General features: G+C 36.5%; 2 protein-coding genes and 1 pseudogene across 4 annotated transcripts; 2 read left to right on the top strand and 1 right to left on the bottom strand.

The window, feature by feature from the left end:
* Window positions 1-4,939: 4,939 nt before the first annotated feature.
* On the bottom strand, window positions 4,940-9,952 carry LOC113286581 (annotated as a pseudogene).
* LOC113286664 lies at window positions 9,763-16,327 on the top strand. 3 transcript variants are annotated; one of them, XM_026535236.1, is made up of 11 exons: window positions 9,763-10,195; window positions 10,602-10,751; window positions 10,841-10,974; window positions 11,642-11,930; window positions 12,125-12,226; window positions 12,310-13,017; window positions 13,767-13,837; window positions 13,932-14,257; window positions 14,353-14,615; window positions 14,720-15,716; window positions 15,828-16,327. In XM_026535236.1, exons 4-11 carry the CDS (start codon window positions 11,787-11,789, stop codon window positions 16,184-16,186), a joined length of 2,970 nt encoding a protein of 989 aa, XP_026391021.1. In that variant the 5' UTR covers window positions 9,763-10,195; window positions 10,602-10,751; window positions 10,841-10,974; window positions 11,642-11,786; the 3' UTR covers window positions 16,187-16,327. The 3 variants fall into 3 exon arrangements, with proteins under 3 accessions (XP_026391021.1, XP_026391019.1, XP_026391018.1); XM_026535234.1 differs by having other exon boundaries at window positions 11,647-11,930; window positions 14,720-16,327; XM_026535233.1 differs by having other exon boundaries at window positions 14,720-16,327.
* A 2,287-nt stretch (window positions 16,328-18,614) lies between these two features.
* Window positions 18,615-19,756, top strand: LOC113285328 (uncharacterized protein At4g13230-like). Its single transcript, XM_026534239.1, has 3 exons — window positions 18,615-18,840; window positions 18,933-19,148; window positions 19,292-19,756. Exons 1-3 carry the CDS (start codon window positions 18,709-18,711, stop codon window positions 19,511-19,513), a joined length of 570 nt encoding a protein of 189 aa, XP_026390024.1. The 5' UTR covers window positions 18,615-18,708; the 3' UTR covers window positions 19,514-19,756.
* Window positions 19,757-21,403: the final 1,647 nt, after the last annotated feature.

Raw genomic sequence — 21,403 nt, 5'->3', positions numbered from 1 at the left:
ATAAGATAGTCAGTCTTCACATACCTTTGTTGATGAAGTTCATGTTAACGATATCTTCAGTCTTCATGGTCGATTGGTGAATCTTGATACCCAACTATCTTGTTCTAATCCTAGTTTGAGACTGAATTTAGTAGACTATAAGTCAAGACATAGTTAAGTTCAAGTAACATTGACAACTAGATCGACATACCAAAACTTGTGAGTTTGACCAAGCGATTGTTTTAAAATAGGTTGTTATAAAGACTCTGAGTCGGAGATGGCATGGTCATGAGGGCAATTAGCCACGCATAACCATTATAAAAAATGGTACCGATTCTTGACCAAAATTTGAAAAAATAAATTGATAAATTATAGAAGATTTTTGGTAGAATAAATCCGATAATAATATTCATATTTATACCAAACGTTAGAAACTTATATGTACATCTAAGTCACGGGAGGATTTGAGACTTAAGAATCCAACAAGAAAATAATAATGCTTCAGTGGTTCCCAATAGAGAACTTTTTTTTTGCTGACTTGAAGTTTAGATCTGACTCGGACCCTGACGGTTCGAGTCAAGTGTCAAACATTTTTTTTCTAGTTTGAGTCGGATATGACCCGCGACTCAGACATAACATATGATTCAGATTTGTTTGAGTTAGGGAATAAAATACCCTTGACTCGTGGGATCCACTAATTTGCATATTTTTGAATCAATTGAGTCTGACTCCAAAAGAAACATATTGAGTCAGACCTAATTTGACTCAGATCCAGACAAGTCCGATCAATTAAAAAATAACAAACATGATATCAATGAAAAAATAACAAACATGATATAAATTATCCTGGAGAGTTATGTTATTTTCACCTGAGTTAATTCTAACCTTGCTACTTTATGGGTTAAAGTGTCAAGGCCAAAATACTTTAACGGTGTGCTTGAGTGTATAATTCCAAAGGAGGAACTTATGGGTCTGAAGGATTTGGTGGAATTAAAATTCCCTTGGTACGTTTCCCAAATTTCTTGCATTCATGATTTCCCCGGGATTTATAATTGCAGCAAATCTCCATTTTAAAGTACCACCTCCCCTCTAAGATTTTTTGGGAAATTTAGGAGGGGTTTATGTACCCATTTTTTTTTAATCTTTCATATTTTCTCCCTCTAAACATTCTCCAAATCGTACATGGGATTTAAACCAAGGAAATACTAAGAATTCTAGGAATTTTTATTTAACTGTCAAACACACGAGGAATTTACATGATTTCTTGTATTTAAAATCCCGTGGAATTATATATCACTCAAAATTGTGAATTCTATAACCAAACACACAACAAAACTTAAAGTCCTCTCATAAAATGAAGAAGTACATCCATTTCTTGGATTTGGTCAAGTGTTAGGAAAGGTATGGAAATTTTGAGACTATTGTATTTACGATTTTTCTGCTAATTTTAGCTTAGACATTTGAACTGAAAAATGGATTTTGGATACTGATTTTCCTATTCATCTCATTATTATTAAAGATAAAACACCTACAAAAATTGATAATTGATTATTGAAAATATACAGTGGAGTGTGGATGTTTTAAACTATTATTTTGAACTTGAAAATGTGCATAGAATTCTAAGTATGGAATAGATGAACTTAAATAAATCCATACTAAAGATGGTGTACCTAGTGTTAAATCTGTATACAAGGTTTTGACTAGTAAATTACGTGATTCTAATATAATATGAAAAAATAATTGGGAATTCAATTGCCAAACCAGAGGACAACTCTTCATTTGGGATTTATATTATAATGCTTTTTGCCTTTAAGAGGCGGACTAGCTATTTTCACTCATAAAACATCTTCTAATTGTTGTATTTGCAATGGAAATCAGAAAGAAATTTCTCTTCATCTTTTTCTGATATGTCCTTTTTTTCTTGCTGTGTGGTTTGCTGTTGGACTGGCACCTTTGTTTGCATGTAGAAATTTTATATCAATTCTGGAATAGCATCACTTGTTTCATAGCCATGAGACAAAGTCGATATAAAAAAATCTTATTTATGTGGTTTTTAAAAATCAAAGACCTGATTCATTAAAGTTATCTAGAGACATTTCTTTCCCGCTTGCTTACAAAAAAAAATTATTTATTAAAGGATGCAAGTGATAACGTCTTTGACTTTTAGAGCATTCTTAGAAAGGACAAAGAATATTTCATTAATACTTTGTTCGTTCCTTTTTAATAGACTTGTTTCTATAAATAAATGTTTCATGAAAATATACTAGTTTCCTAATTGCGAAAGTTAAATGTTATTTTAATTTTCTGAAACCATTTTTCTCTTAATTTTTTTTGATGACATGTGTCATGTGGACCATTTCAATTTACTTCTTTTGATGACAAGTGTCGTGGGAACTATTTGACTTCACTTCTTTTATTGACAAGTGTTATGAGGACCACTTTCAATGATTAGTTCTCTTAATTTCCTTAAATTTCTTTAAAAACAAAACCAGTCTATTAAAAAAGAACGGAAAGAGTATATGATTCTTATGATTATTTATCTGCAATAATCTAATGGATGAATACGGAGAGCGCCAACATTCGACAGCCTTATATGGTCAGCCGAAAAAAGCTGAATTTATGGCGTCCAAAGATTCAATTTGTTGGGTCACACAACATAGGATTACTTTTGATTTGGTATTTGTGGGAGATTGCATTTCTTTAATAGTTATTTGTTTAGTAGCAATTTAGGAATGAGTGCATAGTCACTTGTTTAATGGCAATTTAGGATAGGGAGCAACCAAAATAACTAGTACAACTGTTACCACGATGGAAGGGATGACCGAAGGAAAATCTGAAAACAAGGTTTGTCTGCGACTACTTTTGTCCCATTTTAAAAAAGTGATATTTTCGTCTTGTGTCAGAAAAAATGATATTTTCGCTCAGTTTCATAAAAATTGATATTTTCGTCCCGTTTCAGAAAAAGTGTGAATTTGGCGTCGTTTTATAAAAAGTGATATTTTTTCCATTTCAGAAAAAATGATACTTTCTCCGTTTCAGAAAAGTGATACTTTCGTCTCGTTTCAGAAAAAGTGATACTTTCGCGTCGTTTAAAAAAAAGTGATAATTTTGATCCATTTCTGAAACGGAGCAAAATTGTCACTTTTTTTGAAACGGATCGAAAGTATTACTTTTCCTGAAACGGAATGTGAAAGTATCACTTTTTCAGAAACGGAAAATTAGTCGATTCATAAACCAAAATATGGTTGCATGATGTGTTATGCATCCTTTGTGGTGGTTTGCATAATGACCATGTATTCAATTTTTGAAAATTGTGCCTAAAGTGAAAGTATCATTTTTTCTTTGAAACGGAGGGAGTACATATGTTTTTTATTTTGTTTGAAGCATGTATATACGTTTTACTAGTTCCAACGGAAAATTAGTTGATGCATAAACCAAAACTTGGCTACATAAAGCATATGTATCCTTTGTGGTGTTTTGCATGATGCATATACATTTAAGTTTCTAAAATTGTGCCTAAAATGATAAATACCTCTGAATTTTTCGTAAAAACTCTAAATTTTATATTGTTATTTATATTCATTGCGTAGATCTTTTAATAACCTTTCTGAGAGATAAAATTTATAAAATTCCAAGACACGGATTTTTAGATATATTATATTAAAGTTTGCTTTCCTATTATACCCCTCAAAGAATAAGAAAACTAGGATACATAAGGAGTTATGTGAAAAGGCTTCACCAAAAAAAGTCTCACCAAATTCAATCTTTTTATCAAATTGCACATTTTTGTTAGGTTTCAATTTACAAAAAAACTGGTCATAAAAGGTAGGGCTGTCAATGGGTACTCATTACCCGAAAACGGAACGGGATCCACTAGATACGGGTCCGGTTTTGGGTCCTAGAGTTGAACCCATTAGCAACTTAGGACCTGAGGGGTAATACCCGGCGGATACCCGCGGGTAATGGGTACCCGGTTATTTATCCTTTTATTCATCTTTTTAGCAAAATTATAGGTATATTGCTAGTTTCGGCTTTGATTGTTTTTTTCATTTTTCATTTTTTCCTCACATTGAATCTTTATTTAGTACTTTAGTAAAGAAATAATAATAAATTTTTATAAAAATAATTTAGATACGAGTTAAAAAGCGAAAGAAATTAAGTTTTTAAGATTTTTTTATAATTTTTTTAATACCCAACGGATACCCGACACTTTAAACGAGTCCGAATCTGGGTCCACAAATTTAGGAACCGGATCCGAACTGTTAGGAACCGGACCCGACCTTTATAATTAGGGTCCGGGTCTAGTGATATCCGGAAGGATCCGGACTCATTGATAATCCTAATAAAAGGGACTCCCTCTCTTCGGGCCCTCCGGTCAGTCGGCCCAACGAGAGATTGTCCATCCTTGTGTAGCCAAGTTAAAATTGTATTTCCTGTTTCTTTAGAAGAAACTTCATAGGAAGGTAGACTCTCTTGCAAAGGGAAGTGGTAATTCTATGGTTCTAGATTTTCCTACTTCAAACACTACACTTGGTACTAGTTTGTGCCCTTCTTTGATTTTAGTTTTATAAAAGCTTATAAGGCTATGAACAAACATTTCGATGGAACAAAATAGTGAGCGGAAATTGCTAGGGAAATAAAGGACTCGAGCGATGGCATAGCCACAACGAGGCACAAGTGGTGTTTGGTTGGTCGCTCTTTATAGTCCTGTGGTAGGATACGCGATATACATACACGCTCACAGTTTCTAGGGTCAGAATCCAATCCCATACGTACATGTTTTTCCTTATTTATTTTATTTTTCAGGTGGCGCCCATTTTCATAGAAATCTTGGCATAAAATTTAAAGTATCATGAACGACTTCCAACACATCAAATTGTACTTAACTTGGTACTCAAAACTAGATGTAAGTTCAATCTCACAACGGAAAATATAGCTAAAAGACCCGTTCGCAATTTGGCTAAGCAATTTTTGATAAGGTGTTGGCAATGTCGATGACGAATCTGTATCTGACATCACCCTTAGCAAGACGTTCCATTGCGGTGTTGACATAGTCCATTGGAACAACCTCAATATCTGCTGTAATGTTGTGTTTTGCTGCAAAGTCAAGCATCTCTTGTGTTTCTTTCAGTCCTCCTATAGTACTCCCAGCAACAGTTTTCCTCCCTGTAGTGCAGAAACCATATTACCTCGTCAGAATAAAGCAACAACTTTATACATAATTAGGATACGCTGAATTTTGAATGTTGTTACGATAAAGCATCAACAAGACCATAACTGCAGTGTTCTATAGGTATTGTCGAACCCTGTCATGGGTACTTATGGTTACTACAACCAATTTCTTCACTTCAAAGTAAGTAAATGATAAAGAGAATATTGTAGCTTCCTACTTGCATATTGATCTTTTCAAGCTGCATAACGTACCAAAAAGCAGATCGAAACAAGGCACTTCAAACGGCTTGTCTGGTAAACCCAGCATAATCAGCTTTCCATCGGATTTTTAGCAAGCCAAGCAACGGTGATAGAGAATAAGGTGCAGAAACCGTGTCCAAGATACCATCCAATGAACCCATGGCAGCCTACACAAATTTTGAATGACAGCAAGATAACACGAAACTCAGTGTATCTGTAATTAGTTGTAAAATTTGATTAGAGCCGAAAGTAAACTTCACTTACCATCAATTGATCTTGGTTACGGCTAACCACAAATGAATCTGCTCCAAGATGTTCAATTGCTTCATTCTCCTTATCTGGTGAGGTGCTGATCACAGTTACCTTCATTCCGAAAGCCTTTGCAAACTTAACAGCAACATGACCAAGACCACCAAGTCCAACCACACCCAAGCGAGTACCAGGCTCATTAAGTCTGAAATGTTTCATTGGGCTGTACACTGTAATACCGGCACACAATAATGGTGCACATGCATCAAGTGGGATGCTGTCTGGGATTCTTACCACATACCGCTCATTAGCAACCATGCTATCAGAATAACCACCGTATGTTTTAGACCCATCATAATAAGAGCCATTAATATTGTAAGTGAATATTTGTGAAGGGCAATAGTTCTCAAGCTCTCTTGAACAATCATCGCAGGAATGACAAGCCCCGATCAAACACCCGACACCGATTCTGTCACCAACTTTGAATTTTGATACCTTCTGCCCTACCTCAGTCACAATGCCAACCAACTCGTGACTGCATTTGAGACACCACCAACATTCAAATTACAAATTTTAAACACTGGTACCAGATCGTATGCATCCCTCTGGAAAGAAAAAAAAAAGGAAAGTTGCAATAAGTAGGAAAAGTTTATTACCCCGGAACCATAGGGTAAGTAGAATATCCCCATTCGTTCTTAATGTTGGAAAGATCAGAATGACAAATTCCACAAAACATCACCTTAAATGTGACGTCTTCATCTCCGTTGCCCTGTACCCAATAACACCGTTCTTCGTTAGCTTAATATTTCAAATTACACTTGAATATGCACATAGGAAACGTGTTCAAGTCACTGAATTCCAATTAAATAACATGTCCCTTGCATTCGTCTAGTCTAATGGGGCTTAGATATCTTAGCAGCACTAAGTCCAAATGAGTGAAAACCATACATACCTTCTTGAGAACTTGAAAGGCGTGAGAAGACCAGGACTATCTTTAGGTGCCCAACTGAGGTGCCCCTTAGTAATTAGGTTACCCCTTATCCAAAAGCGAGAGTCCGAATAACACTTGTCCTCCGGGTACCAAAATCAACTTTTCGAGACGAATTTTCCAAAAATGTTTATTTCCTAAAAATACATAAAAACACAATATTAGTACAAAAATAGAGTTCCAATAATACGGACATTGAGGACAAATTAGACACAAAAATGTCTATCAAGAGGTTAGCGGGACATTCACATTATTGTTTTTGCACGGTTATTCAGGCTACAATCAAAATGTTATTGCACCAGAAGATCAATAGAAGACTACTTTCACTTGTCCTTTTGGTACGTTTGCTTATAGACGGATGTCGTTTGGTCTTTGCAATGTGCCTGCCACTTTTCAGAGATGTATGATTAGTATATTTTCTGACTATGTGGAATGCGTAATTGAGGTATTTATGGATGATTTTAGTGTTTATGGTGATTCATTTGATATTTGTTTACAAAATCTTGAACTTGTGCTTAAAAGATGCATAAACACTACTCTTGTTTTTAATTGGGAGAAATGCCACTTTATGGTAAACCATGGAATAGTTCTCGGTCACATTGTGTCCTCTCGAGGGCTCGAAGTTGACAAAGCAAAGATAGACTTAATAAGGAATTTACAATATTCCACTTCGGTGAGGCAAATTCGTTCTTTTCTTGGTCATGCAGGTTTTTACAGGCGGTTTATCAAGGATTTCTCCAAAATATCAATGTCGATGTGCAAATTAATGCAAAAAGAAGTTATAAATTGAAAGAATTGTTGACAACTGCACCAATTATCAAGTCACCGGATTGGAGTTTGCCATTTGAATTAATGTGTGAGGCAAGTGACTATGCAGTTGGAGCCGTTTTGGGTAAAAGAGTACACAAGCTGTATCATGTGATTTATTATGCATCTAGGACCCTAAACGATGCACAAATCAACTATTCTACCACTGAGAAAGAATTTTTGGCTATAGTGTTTGCACTAGAAAAATTAAGATCCTATTTTGGGGGTTCAAAGTGGTTGTATATTCCGATCACTCAGCCCTTAGGTACCTACTAAAGAAGAAAGAAGTTAAGACAAGACTTATACGGTGGATTCTACTGTTGCAAGAATTTGATTATGAAATAAAGGATAAAAGAGGTGTTTAAAATATTGTTGTTGATCACCTTAGTAAACTTGTTGTTTCCGAAGAAGAACTTCCTTTACAAGATCGTTTTCCGGACGAGCAATTTTTCTCAGTCGAAGATTCAACATCTTGGCACGTGGATATAGTGAACTACTTGGTTACAATACAAGTACCTAGTACAATTTCTAATTTTCAAAACATTAAGCTTAAAAAAATAGCCAAGAATTATATGTGGGATGAGCCCTACTTATGGAAATACGGTTATGATCAAATCATCCGCAGGTGCGTACCTAATTCTGAATGTCAGTCTATTCTTACTTTTTGTCATACTTATGCATGTGGTGGTCACTTTGGTTCTAAACGTACCGCTTTCAAAGTACTTGAAAGTGGATTTTATTGTCCTACCCTATTTTAGGATGCATATATTTTTTGCGAATCTTGTGATAGATGTCAAAGAACAGGCAATCTAGGTGCTCGAAATCAAATGCCACTCACACCAATTCTTGGTGTCGAAGTATTTGATGTGTGGGGAATTGATTTTATAGGTCCTTTTGTCAATTCTAATGGAAAATTTTATATACTTCTTTCTTTGGATTATGTTTCGAAATGGGTGGAAACTAAAGCCACCCCTACTAATGATTCTCAAGTTGTTTGTGAGTTTGTAAAGAAATATATTTTTTCTAGACATGGTACACCAAGAGTGGTTATCACTAATGGAGGCTTACATTTTCAGAAATCCTTTCATGCTCTACTCAGGAAGTACAACATAACACACAAGGTTGGTACGCCGTATCACCCACAAACTAGTGGGAAAGATGAAATCTCAAACCGTGAGATTAAATCCATTCTTGAGAAAACACCGAACACTACACGGAAAAATTGGAGTTATAGGCTTAATGATGCGCTTTGGACGTATAGAACGGCGTACAAAACACCGATTGATATGTCTCCATATCAGTTGGTTTATGTCGGACGATATATCGAGGAAAAGCGATACGAGAAGTACTATACCGGCGAAACGATATATGTCCGATATGCGCCGGTACGATATATTCCCGATAATCCGATATTGGGATATTTAAGTCGTTGTAGGTAAGAATAAGGGTAGGGGAAGCAATAAATCCCTAAAACTCGATCCGAAATCTAGTTCTTATGTTCTTCTTCTTAATATCATAACCTAGAATCTCAAACTAGGGAAATAACTTTTGGTTATTGATCTTCAACATCTAAATTTCAGAAATTATTGGTTAACAAAAGGTTGGGGTTTTGAATATTTTGATAATTACTAACTTTGTTTACTTTGATTATGATTTTTTTGTGTGATTAATGGTTGATTTGTATCGGTAACAGGAAGTTTGTAGGTTTAGATTTAGCAACACAGGCTTAAACTTATTGAAAAAACACACAAGTTTAGCAACACAGATTTAGGTTTTCAATGAGATTTCAGTTATGTATAAACTTTTGATTAAGGGTAGGTTCATGATTTTGAATGAATGTTGAAATTGGGTTTTCCTTTTATGCTTTTGTAAATAATTATATTTGTTAATTTTGATGTATTAGTTCTCAATTGTTGGTTTTCTTTTTACGATGAAACTCTCAATAGGAAAGGCCATTTTGTTGATATTAATTGCAGAGGACATTTTTTGTGTGATTGAAAATGCGAGAAGAAAATGTTCATTGTGAAAATTATAGTATTAAAATTGAACGGATATTTCAACGATAATATCTCTGATATAAAGTTGTACCGGTCTTGGCCGAGATAAACCGATATTAACTGCTATTTACCCCTCCTACCCCTACCGTCATAGGTAAAATAGATGTTTCAGTAGCATTTAATGCATGCTGCAAAGATAAGATGATGCGAAAGAGGGTTTGTACCTGTTTGCAAGCCGGGTTACTCTTATCCTACTATGACATTAAACTATTCAGTAATTTCAAAGTAGTTGGGGAGTTTCCCTGAGTTTTCAAAAATCAGTCAGCAACGATTCTCTGTTTTTACTTTATCGATTAAAACAAAAGAAAAAAAATCTGATTTTGTTTTGTCTCTCTCTCTTGCGCCCCTCTCACCATTTTTCTGCTCTCACTCCACTCCACTCCACTCCACTCTTCTTCTTCTTCTTCTTTTCTGCTACTGGAAGGAGCTTCTGGGTTGAGGTGCCCAACCACCACGCCATTATTACTAACACAGTGGCGTTATTACTTGGTCCTTGTCTCTAGTTTCTTTTGTACTACCACCACCGCCACTACCATCAGCAGCAACATAAAAAAAAAAAGACACCCAAATCCTTTTTAACAAACTGGGTGTTGTCAAACTTGGAGTTGTAGATTCTACAAGTTAGGGTTTAATACTGAGACTTGCTTGCTGGAACTTTAAGATTGGGATAGGAAACACCATTATTTAAGTTCAAGATTGGAAGGTACAATTTCTGCAATTTTAACTCTTTTTTTTTTGGGTTATTATTTGAGTATATCTTAACTTAATTTTAGAGATTCCTGTTAGAATTCCTAGGGGTTGTTTGCAGAGTATGATATTTGATATCTTAATTTGTGTGTTAGAGGGTTTAAAAATCCAAGGTTGGTTCAAATTCTTAACCCTAGGGTTTTTTGATTTGTTTGATTTTGTGTGTGTGTGCAATGATGGGAGAAATGGGAAAATTGGGTTGACGATTGTGTGATTGGAATTTGATCAAAATCATTGGGAAAAAACAAACAAACTTGGTTTATTGTTAACTGGAAATACACATAATCATCTCTGGTTTATTGTTAAGTCATCACATGCTTGCTCTGTGATGGTTGGTATAACATCACTTTTATCTTTTGCAGTTTGGGAATCTTGTAATACTTGAGCAACATTGATTTACTGGGAACAGATTATGGGAATTAGATACCTGTCCTGCACCTCTACCACCACCATTCATTTGTTGATTTAATCCTGAGGTACACAAAAGAGGATCTTAATAAGTGGCCTTGCAGGTATGTTGAGTTCTCCGTGGAATGGTAATTTGGGAGATAGGTGACTTTCCATCTAATAAAGATTTATTTTGGTGGTTTTGTTTTTGCAGTTTTGAGTTGCGGGTTCGTGTTCCATCGAGTGTGACTTTAATCCCTAGAGTTAGAAACATTGACAACAAACCCTTCTCATTTGCATTCGCTCTGCACAGTTACTTGTCTGTTTCAGAAGTGGAGTTTGTTTAAGGTACTACTATACTTGCTTCCCTTTTGTACCAGTTTTGGTGCTGGACTCGATTAGTTAAAGTTGGGATGAACCCGCAGTTTGCTAAATTAGGCAGTTGTAGTTTTTTCTACTCTGGGTTCTTCAATGTGAGTATGCCGTTTGTGAAGCCACTGTTAATCAAGTCTAGGTTAGTACCGTTCATTTATCTATGCCACTTGAAACTTCACACACACACCTAACACGGTAAGGGATCCTTGTTAAGCTGTTCCTTTCCATTAGACAGATCCAAAAGCCATGAGATTTTAGTCACAGGATCTTGAAGAGTGTTTCAGTAAGTAGCTATCTGAATTCACAATCTCACCGAATATAAGAATTCTTTCACCTAAGAATTAAGAACGAGACAACTTAGGCTTATTTTTCTTTCAAATCTCATCTCTTTTCTTGAGTGCTGCCAAGGTGCAGTTGAATTATGCATCTTTCAACACTCTGAATTACGGTGATACATCCATTTACACCTTAAAATTATCAATCAACACTTTGAATTATGCATTTTATAGAGTATGCTACATCCATGGTGGATGCTTAACAATTTAAAACTTTAACATGGCTGGAAAGTTCTTTATGTTTCAGCAAATTCATCCTGTTTCTTATCATCTCAAATTGTGGTTCCTAACTCATGTCCTAACAGTGCAGCACTTCAGGTTGGCTGATGAAGTTATTCCGAACTTAGTTGGAGTTTGATTTCAGCATTCAAAGAACCTGCACCTTTTTCTCTTGATAGCTAAATGTTCTACTTGCCTAATCCTGGAGAGAAGTGATGCTTGAAGGCTAAAATGATTGGCTCTAAAGTGTTGCTGACTTACAAGCGAAAGCGGAAGCTTTCTCATGGTACTGGGTACCTGAAGTCATGCTCCAAACACCGGACCAATAAGCTATCAACAGTTCCTGGAAATCTGGTCGAATCAGGTGAAACTTGGGTAAGTCCATAAACCTAAAGAATTATTCTTAGGGCCTTTTAGATTTTAACGGTTCACGAATTGTTTCACCTAATTTTGGACATCATATGCTTTGAAATGTTATCATAATGTTTGTTCATATCACAAGAAAATCATTAATAATTTTGGTTTGTTCTGTTCTTGTTTCCTAATCATTTGGTTTGTGGTCATTGCAGTCCTGTGTTAAATATGCTAACGTTGATGCTTTGGAAAAACTTCTGCTTTGTGATAGCTGTTGTCAAACTTATCATCTTCAATGCCTCGTTCCGCCCCTTAAGGTGCACCCTAGGAGAAAATATTTTGTCGTGCTACTACAGAAATCATGTACTTGTGGTGACACCATCTGTTTGTCTTTTTGTAGCTTGTACCCGACGGGCAATGGTTTTGCTCTACTTGCGTAAAACTAAAAGAATCTGGGGTGCATCAAGTACAAGCATCAAGGAGAGTGAAACCAAGATTAACTAATGAAGAATCTGATTCGGGACTATCTACAAGTTCTTATCTTAAAGTTCTCCAGACTGTAAGACCTGATGAAACTGCTTGTGATGAGACAGATGGCTCAGTTCGAGCAGGCGAATTACCTGAAAAGAATTCGGATAATTGTTATACGGGTTTACCATTACACACAGATCATGTACCCGAATGCAAGAGTCCATTGACCGGTGAGAGTTCCATTTTGCAGTCAGTAAATGTTGAAGCTCCAAAAAAATCGAGCACTGAGTTCTTAGGAATGTCTAGTGAAAGAGATTGCACGGTTGAATATACGAGTGCCTCCACATTGAAACCTTCTGGTTCAGATACTGCTGATTCACCTTTGAAAGATAGCTCTGATATATGCAACTCTGGTTCCACTTTGAAGAAGAAATTCAGTATTACATTCAATAGAAGATATAGAAATAAAAAGAATGAGACCAACGTAGAGAACCAGTTGGTCAAGGAGAAAGAATGTTCAGTCATTAAATGCTGCAGGAACATTGCATGTGGTCCGGACGGTTCATTTGAAGACAATTCTCAACAGTGTATCTCAGCAACTCATCTATCAACTTCACTACAGTTGAAGGATGATAAGGTATGACACTCTACCCGATTCAGCTGTTTTTATCCACTTGCTTAGGACCCATGAGATTATGTAACAGTGGAGATTACATTTTCATTGTTTTTTCCCCATCACCAATTTAGTTTACTTAAACAAGATGGAGTTTAGGATAGTAGGATAGAGCACCAATATAGTTTGGATTAGTCATATGACTGCGAGTTCAGGAGAAGTAAACACAGATATCTAACTATCTTTGCATATGCTGGGGACACTTATTTCTTTTACATGGCCGGGAGGAAATAGATGCTAGATACTTATTTTAGGAATGGTCTAATCGGTTTTCTCTGAGGAACAATTCTGTAAAATTCGTTTTCGGTGGTTGTTATTGATGCATGTTAATATGTCATGCAGAGTTTCTGATTAATTCCAAGCCTCGACAGTTATTGAGAATGTAAAATCGTTTGTTAGCTATATTGCATGTTTATCACTTTATCCTGGGTGGACTTTTTACTTAGACACCATTCATGGAATTCTGCTATTGATGCATGCTTCTGGTTAGACAGATCTTTCTGAGTTATTCCATGTTTTGAAACTTATGTGGAATGCTAAATTCATTTGTTAAAGTGTCTTTCTATCACTTTTATCCTGGGTGCTTTATTTGGGGACAGCTTTGATAAATCTGTCTATATTGCATTTTTATGTTGTTTCGAGGTGAATTGTGCTTATGTTTAGTGTTGTCTATATGAATTTACCTGAGAACAATCTCTTGGTTTCGTCTCAAGTTTGTTGAACAGAACAGAGATGCAGGTTCGTCATCATCCATTGCTGCTAGGGGTGTTCATAAAGCTAAGATGTGAGTTTACACAATCTTTTTCGTTTTGTTGATCATGTTTGTTTCGCTGATATGATGTAACTGCTTTATTGACTCTAAAGTAAAAACATTCCAGGCATGTGGAGCAAGACCAATCAACTCAACGGTGCCAATCAGAGGATCCGCCAGCTATTGCTGCACTAGTTCCATGCCTGAACTCACATCCACATCTTTGTTCAGTGCATCCCGAATTTGACTCAGGTGCCCAATTTCCACGAAAAGAGTGCATAGCAAACACTTCCACAGACGAAAAAGTTCAAGAGTTGCCCAAAGTGGTAGATTTGAATGAAAAGCAGTCTCAAACAATTCTGAATGATTGTGTGAAGGAAGCTGTTATGCCCAATCATGTGTCAGAAAATGGTGTTTTCCTGGCACCTCTGGACCTAACTGCATCTCCTATTGGTACTACTAATTAGACTATCTTGAATTATTTGGATTAACAAAATTTAATTTTTTAACAAGGTTCTAAGATTTTGTATTGTCATCTGACTTTGCAGATTTACGCTGTAGTGAAACTTTTCTCGACTCCTATATTTCACTAGACCCAAATCATGTAACTGACTGGTATGGCGGAGCGTCCAAAAATGTCAGAGGATTGTTGGAAAGTACCAATGGTTCAGTTGAAGAGAAATTGGCTTCCCAAAACCTCTTCGTGACTAGGAATACATGCGATGAAATGGTGGAAGGTGTTAACAACCGTCATGGAAAGGATTCCCCAATGCTCTCGTTCGGCATTTCATTGGTGGATCCATGTACGAAGGTGTGAATTTTTTGCTCTTTACAAATTCTGTTCTAGTTATGTCTACTCTTATTTTGATGATTAAAGTTCCATGTTTGATGCCAACTTTTTGGCATGATCTACAGAGCTGCATTGATGATGAAAGTCAGGTGGATCCTCCTCGTGAACTGCTAGATACCACTGCTTCCTTGGACTCTGAAGAAATTAATTCTAATGTGGAGTCAGGATGCGGGTTGAGCCAGAAAGACGCTAGGGCAACCAAACCGCCTCTTTTTCCATCTTCTGTAAGTTTATCCCCACCAGTGCCTCCGATCAACTTCTTCAATGACACACCCAGCATTCCATCTTTGCCGAACTCTGACATTCCAAGTGGAGGCTGTACTCTAGAAATGTCACTCAATTCAGAAACGGCCTGTCTTCTGAGACGCAGGCAGATACTTGACAGTATCGCAGCTAAAGCATTAAGAGAAAACCAGGGCTGTTCTTTGGGTCAATTGAAGGGAGACCCTAAAATTTGGTCAGAGGAAGAGTTGGATTTTCTTTGGGTAGGTGTGAGGAGACATGGAAAGGGTAACTGGGATTCTATCTTGAGGGACCCAAGATTGCGATTTTCTAGGTTTAGGGATGCGACTGATCTTGCTGAGAGGTGGTATTTTGAACGATTAAATCTCTTGAATACTCCCTCTCACGACATCGACTATGACTTCTTATCAAGAAAAAAATCAATTGGTTCTCAGTTTATTAGTAAGTATCATGCTGAAGGGCCTACCGGGACCTTGACTGATGAAACTCGACTTTCTCTTGGAGATACTTATGTTCAAAGACAGTTAAATAGGTTTGATGTGCCGGGCATTACTCAAATGCTTACCAGTGGTGGTATTTCTGAAATGACGAGCTCTGTTGGCACTAGCAAGTTAACCCATTCGGTTCTGCAGCGAATTGGAACCAAACAGCTCCATATACCATCAAGACGCCAACGGAGGCCAAGCCATTCAAATGCAAACCATAGACGACAAAGATATGCTACAGGTCTGTCTGTTCTTCACCAAAATCCATATGAAAAGTTAGGGGTCAGAAGAGGGTTATTCAGTAGTACGAGAGATGGTTCGCTGTTAAGAGAAGGTATGCCAATAGGGATTCGTGAAAGTGGTACAAATCTGCCTCATTGGCTCAAAGAAGTGGTCAATATGTCTTCTTTGAGGCCATTTGAACCATCATTTCTGCCTAATGCAGGTTCAGCCGGATCAGAGTCTTCGAACTTGAAATGTGATAACTATCATCAGGATGCTCCACTGTTCCCCATTCGCGAGCCATCAATGGTTTCCCCACTGGATCCTCATCAAAAGCTCAATGAGGTTGGTTCGCAGACAGCATTGGGCGTACCAAATTATTATCGTTCCAGCAAATCTAAGCTGGATCCTTTTTCAAGACTGGGTTCAACTTCTGAAATACCCAAGTCGCAGAATCTAAAATCGGATTACAGAAGTGGACCAAAATTCAACTGTCCAGTTTCATATCCTGTTGCTAAGGAAAATGACTTGATTGTAATAGACAGTGACACATCTTCCGAGGAGACACTATCTGATCATTAAAGTGGTACGCCTTATTTGTAGCCTTAGCTGAGAAAATTACTTGAAAATTTGCATTATATCTTAGATTGTAGACAGGTTCTTTTAATGTCCTGTACAGCTACATATATTTTGTAATGCGTAATGTTAAGAAATTTAAATTTACTATAGCTCCATTTCTGGCTAATCGATTTCGTTTACCAGCCATGTAGCCCATAGGGACCATCAAATTTGTTGCAGTTCCTTCTTTTTTTGTTCTGCTCTTTTAGGGCTACTGATTGAGGTCTTAACTCTACCTCTCCATTAAGAGAAGGTGGCCGGTGGCTTGAGAGAGTTGGTAAATATGAAATATGATTGAATTTCAATTGGACAAGCTCACCTTGGAGTCATCTCAACCTCTATTTGGGTATTCAGGTATATTTCCAGTTAATGAAATTAATAGCCTTTACTTTGCTGAAACACTTGTTTTAACTAGACCTGTTCGTTCTCTGAACCTGAATTGTTTGATCTAATGTCTTTGTCCAGCGTATGAGTTCTTGTGCTTGTTTTTCATCTGTTCTATGCACTTCAAATGTTAATGTCTATTTGCCTTGTCCTGTATTGGCTGTTTTTTAACATCTTATATTTGTGTTGCCTCTGCGTATTAACTATTTGGTTTTCCATTGTCAGCCTATATCCCTTCATCATTCTCAAGTTGTTTCCTGTAGAATAGTTACAACCAGTGGAACGTTTTCAACCAAAAGACTGAAAATTAAAACTCATTCCTTTCATATGCTCAGCAGTTCCTGAAGAACAGTTCCTCTGTATATGTTGTTTTAGAAACAGATTTTACAAATGTGTCTCCTCTTCCATGTTCACCATTTCGTTTGGTAATCCCTGATGTTTATTCTTAGATTCTGCTTTTTCATGTAACTCCTCTTCCTGAATGAACCAATGATGTTAGTCTTTGTTGTTTCTTGGAGAGCAAAGGTGAAATAGTGTCTCTCTTCGGGTATTTCAACCTTTTTTCGTATCCAGCAGCTGCATCTAGTTCTCATCCTCACATGACCAGCAGTGTACTTCATTTTTGCCATCCTTTTTCCAGATACTGCAGGAATTGATTAGTTCCTGCAATGATGTTACAGGGCTGGTAAGCTCTGTATCTTCATATTTAGTTCTTTCAGTTTATCTTTTGTGCCGGTTCATTCCTTTACTTGTTATATTTTGTTTTATTCTGCATTGCTCATTTATTTTCCCTTCATATATCTGTTTTCTTAACTGCCAAGGCTTTGGTGGTACTAATACTAGGACTCGTTTGATGCATTGTGTATCCTCGCATGATTCTGTCACAGTGTTTCTTTCTGAAACTAAAAGCCATGTTATTAATAATCACTTAAGAAAATTACATTATCCCAATTACTGGGCTCCTTCCACTAATTGCTTAGCTGGAGCTGGAGGTACTGTGTTGATGTGGAAAGTTGGTTTCTCATTTCAGTTTTTAGAGTCTGATATTGATTATGTTCATGCTAAGATTATTGCTGGACCTGCAAATGCGACTTGGATTTCTTCTTGCTAGTAAGGTCCACCCCGTTATGCTGCCAAAAACAGTTCTGGGATAGCTTAGCTGGTTTTGGGGATCTCATTCGATCTTGCTATTTACCCAAAAGACAGGTTATCTACTTCTTCTTCTCCTATCTACTCGGCTAACAAATTAGCCAGTGTTATCATTTCATCCTGTGATCTATGCTGGCAATCCCTACTCTTGGCAGAATCACTGGAAACCTCATCTGCTGTTGCAAGAATGTTATTATTCAGAGTGTCTATATGGGTGTGTGTCAGTTTGTTGGGAGAACTTTACCCTTCTGGATAACTGTTAGCTTTTAGTTCCCTGTCATGTGTTTGTTGTGTCTATGTCAATCAGGAATGTAATAGTGCAGCTGATGTCCTAGCGAAGACTGCGAAATCAAGTCCTATGTCTAATTCCTAGTCTGCTTCTCCTCCTACTATCTTGGATGCTGTTTAAGCTGAGGATAAATCTTTTGAACATAAGTTGGAAGTGAAATGTCATATTTCAGTTTCCATTTTTTTTCTTCATTATTTATATTTTTTACGTTTGGTGAATGCCAGTTTTCCCATTGAAATTGTTCTTATATGGTTCCGTCATCATTTATACTTACCATGTTCAGTTGATGAATGTGACCAGATATCAAATCTGATCAAAAAAATCTTGACCGGACCGAGGTTTCGGGCATAGAGAAGTCATATAAACCACTAGAATTTCAACCAAAGCATGTCATGCCTAAAATTAGAAGATCTGAAAACCCTATACTTGGAAATCCTACTTCATTGGATCTAAAATTTTTGTCTAATGGACAGAATTTAAGAGGAAGTTAGAGAAATTTGAGGAATAGAAGAACACTCGGGACTTTATGGATCTATTTGGTTTGTATAAATATAATTGATTTGTTTGCTCAAAGTTCAGATATAATCTGAGTTTTCAAGAACTTTATCACCACAAACTCTCAGGGAAAGCAAAAGCAAGAGAGGAAGACAAAAAAGAAAAAGAAATGGCACATTTGAGCCTGTTAGCATCAACCAGCATCCCCAAATTGTATCAAGCTGGTGCCGCAATTGGGAGGCCAAGCCCATGGAAATATTCTTCCAGAATGTTTGTTACTGCTGCTCCTAGACCTTTACAGGTAATTCTTTAGGGCCTTCTTACATTTACTAGGTATTTTCTGATTGCTGCAAATTTATAGTTAACATTTTTTCTTGGGATTTTGCAATGTAGGGAAGTGCACATCAACATGCTAAATCAGCATGTGACCACTCAGCTGAAGCAGCAAAACAAAAACTGGGACAATCTGCTGAAGAAATAAAGAACAAAGCTAGCTCCACTGCCGAAGAAATGAAAAACAAGGCTAGCTCAACTGCTGAAGACATGAAAAACAAGGCTAGCTCAACTGCTGAAGATTTGAAAGACCAGGCCAGCTCTACAATTGAACAGGTAAGTTTTCTTATGCCCGTTGCAGCACATATTATGCACCTATTTCTGATTGATGCATATCTCCATCGGTGACATCACACGCATACGTGATGCACAATTTTTACATGAAGTACTAATTAATCACATTTATTTGAACACTGAAGGTAGCCCAGAAAACAAAAGAAGTTGTAGGCAAGGTGATGCCAGACTCAGCAAAGGACATCGGTGATAAAGCAAAGCAAGTAGCACAAGATGCATGGGGGACTGCCAAAGATACTACTCAAAAGATTAAGGATACTGTTACCGGCAAAGCTGAAGAAGCTTCTGAGTCTGTTAAGAAAGGTGCCGAGAATGTGAAGCGCAACGTGAAAGACACCGTCAACTAATTGGTTTTCTAAATCATGGCATGTGGTATATGCTGCATCACTTTTTGTTTTGCTTAAAACCAATTGTTGTTTCTATCTTCTTAAATCTCATTTTATAGGTGTTTATAATTCCCGCATGAAGTTATGAAGTGGGTTTATAAAGCTTGCTCTACTCATGTGTATGCTTTTGTAGATTGATATTCGTTATCATCACTTCATGTTAATAAACTTATTTATTTATGTAAATTTAAGTTTTTTTTTTTTCAATTTTTTTTTTCATGTAAGCAAGAACACAACACTGGGCGCAACACAATAGAACGTGATACAACACCGCGACACAAAACCCAAAAAAGCACAAAAATTTCAGCGCTAATTTTACCTTCCAAAGAGAATTGTTGTACTTCATAGATTTTGTTTCAAGTACCCAACTAAATAAAAATAATGCAACAGGTTCCATGCCAGAATTACTATCACTCGGGTTAGGACCATGTTAAGCTAAACAAAACATCAAAATTTCACAAGCAAAAAAGAAAAGTAGTAGCAGAGCATGTAGAGCTTGGCTGTCAAAGCAGACTTGTAAAACTTCTGATGCACTGATATCCTCCTACCTGACCATGAAATACTAGTGACTGCATCTGCATATGCCCATATGTCAGTAAGAGCCTGCAGATATGCACCACTTCACCAAAATGATCACAAATTTTCTTCAACTTACATTTTTACCTTGTTGCATAAATCTCCCTAACTCAGCTTATATTTAAGACTATAAATTTCGTATTTCAAATTACGATGCTGAGCTTTTACCACTTCTTTTTCACCATTTAACATAGAGATTTTACGTTGAGCCTTCTCTGGTGGAGTATTCATGGGATGAAAATATGCTTGGATATTTTCATTATTATTTAATATATTTTAATTATCTAGAAAGATATATTGTAATTAATTAAGATGTTTTCATTTATTAATAATATTTTAGAAATATAATTGTTTATTTAGGGATTTTATATATTAGTTTAGAAATCTCGTATTTTAAGGAATAAGTATTTTGATTATTTGTCTGCAAGTTATCTATATAAAGAGCTCCATATTTTCATATTAGAGGAGAAGATTTTGATTAATTGAAAAGTAGTATTTTCCTTGAAAGTGGTATCCCGGAAATATGTGGTTTTAGATTTTAATTTTATTCAACGCTTCCGCCCTGCATCATTCTCCAATTGCACTATTTCAGCACTAATTTTACCATCCAAATTCTTTCTTTTTTCTTCATAGCTCTCATCTTCTTTAACAAGTGTTCTTAGTCTCACGAATAAACCAAATCTTTCTCTCAATTTCATCACATCATAACCCATCTCTTCCAGATCCGATAACTCTCCTCTAATTGTATATTCTTCTTCATTAGATAGATCACCTAAATTCTGCAATTTTTGAGTTAGTTTGACAAAAATCATATCAAACCCTAATCTCATTTCTTGTCTAACACTAGGACAGTATTTTGCTAAGGGCCTAAAATGGGGTTGTTGTGGTGATGCTGTAAATATTTTCCTGAAAAGTTTCTTGAATTCTGGAGATCGAGCAGCAAACAGATCATCGTCACTATCCTCCTCCTCAGCAGCTTCACCACTACTGTCGTTGTCATCGTCGGAAGCAGATTCATCTTCGTCGCCGTCATCTTCACCATCATCATCACCATCATCATCACCATCATCATCATCAGAAATTACTACTACCTTACATTAATATGCGGACATGGTTTGACGCAGAAACTCAGCAGCAAAACTTGAGCATTTTGCTGAAAGGAACTCACCATCTTTTAGCAAATTCAAGTCGGCCATGAGCTTCTTGTAACGGTATTCAACTTGTATTTTTTGTTTTTGATGAAGATGGGATTTGAAGAAGATCATAAGGCCATGA

The sequence above is a fragment of the Papaver somniferum genome, chromosome 6 (assembly GCF_003573695.1).
Source record: "Papaver somniferum cultivar HN1 chromosome 6, ASM357369v1, whole genome shotgun sequence".
In the NCBI taxonomy this organism is placed as follows: Eukaryota; Viridiplantae; Streptophyta; class Magnoliopsida; order Ranunculales; family Papaveraceae; genus Papaver; species Papaver somniferum.
Note: the sequence above shows the minus strand (reverse complement) of the source record. Positions and strands in the feature narration are given on the sequence as shown.

Coding starts and splice junctions, on each gene's coding strand:
- LOC113285328 (XM_026534239.1), top strand. CDS start 18,709: ATGGCACATTTGAGCCTGTTAGCATCAACCAGCATCCCCAAATTGTAT. Junction 18,841..18,932: donor CTGCTCCTAGACCTTTACAG/GTAATTCTTTAG, acceptor TTTGCAATGTAG/GGAAGTGCACATCAACATGC. Junction 19,149..19,291: donor CCAGCTCTACAATTGAACAG/GTAAGTTTTCTT, acceptor TGAACACTGAAG/GTAGCCCAGAAAACAAAAGA.
- LOC113286664 (XM_026535234.1), top strand. CDS start 11,787: ATGATTGGCTCTAAAGTGTTGCTGACTTACAAGCGAAAGCGGAAGCTT. Junction 11,931..12,124: donor TCGAATCAGGTGAAACTTGG/GTAAGTCCATAA, acceptor TGGTCATTGCAG/TCCTGTGTTAAATATGCTAA. Junction 14,258..14,352: donor CCTAACTGCATCTCCTATTG/GTACTACTAATT, acceptor CTGACTTTGCAG/ATTTACGCTGTAGTGAAACT.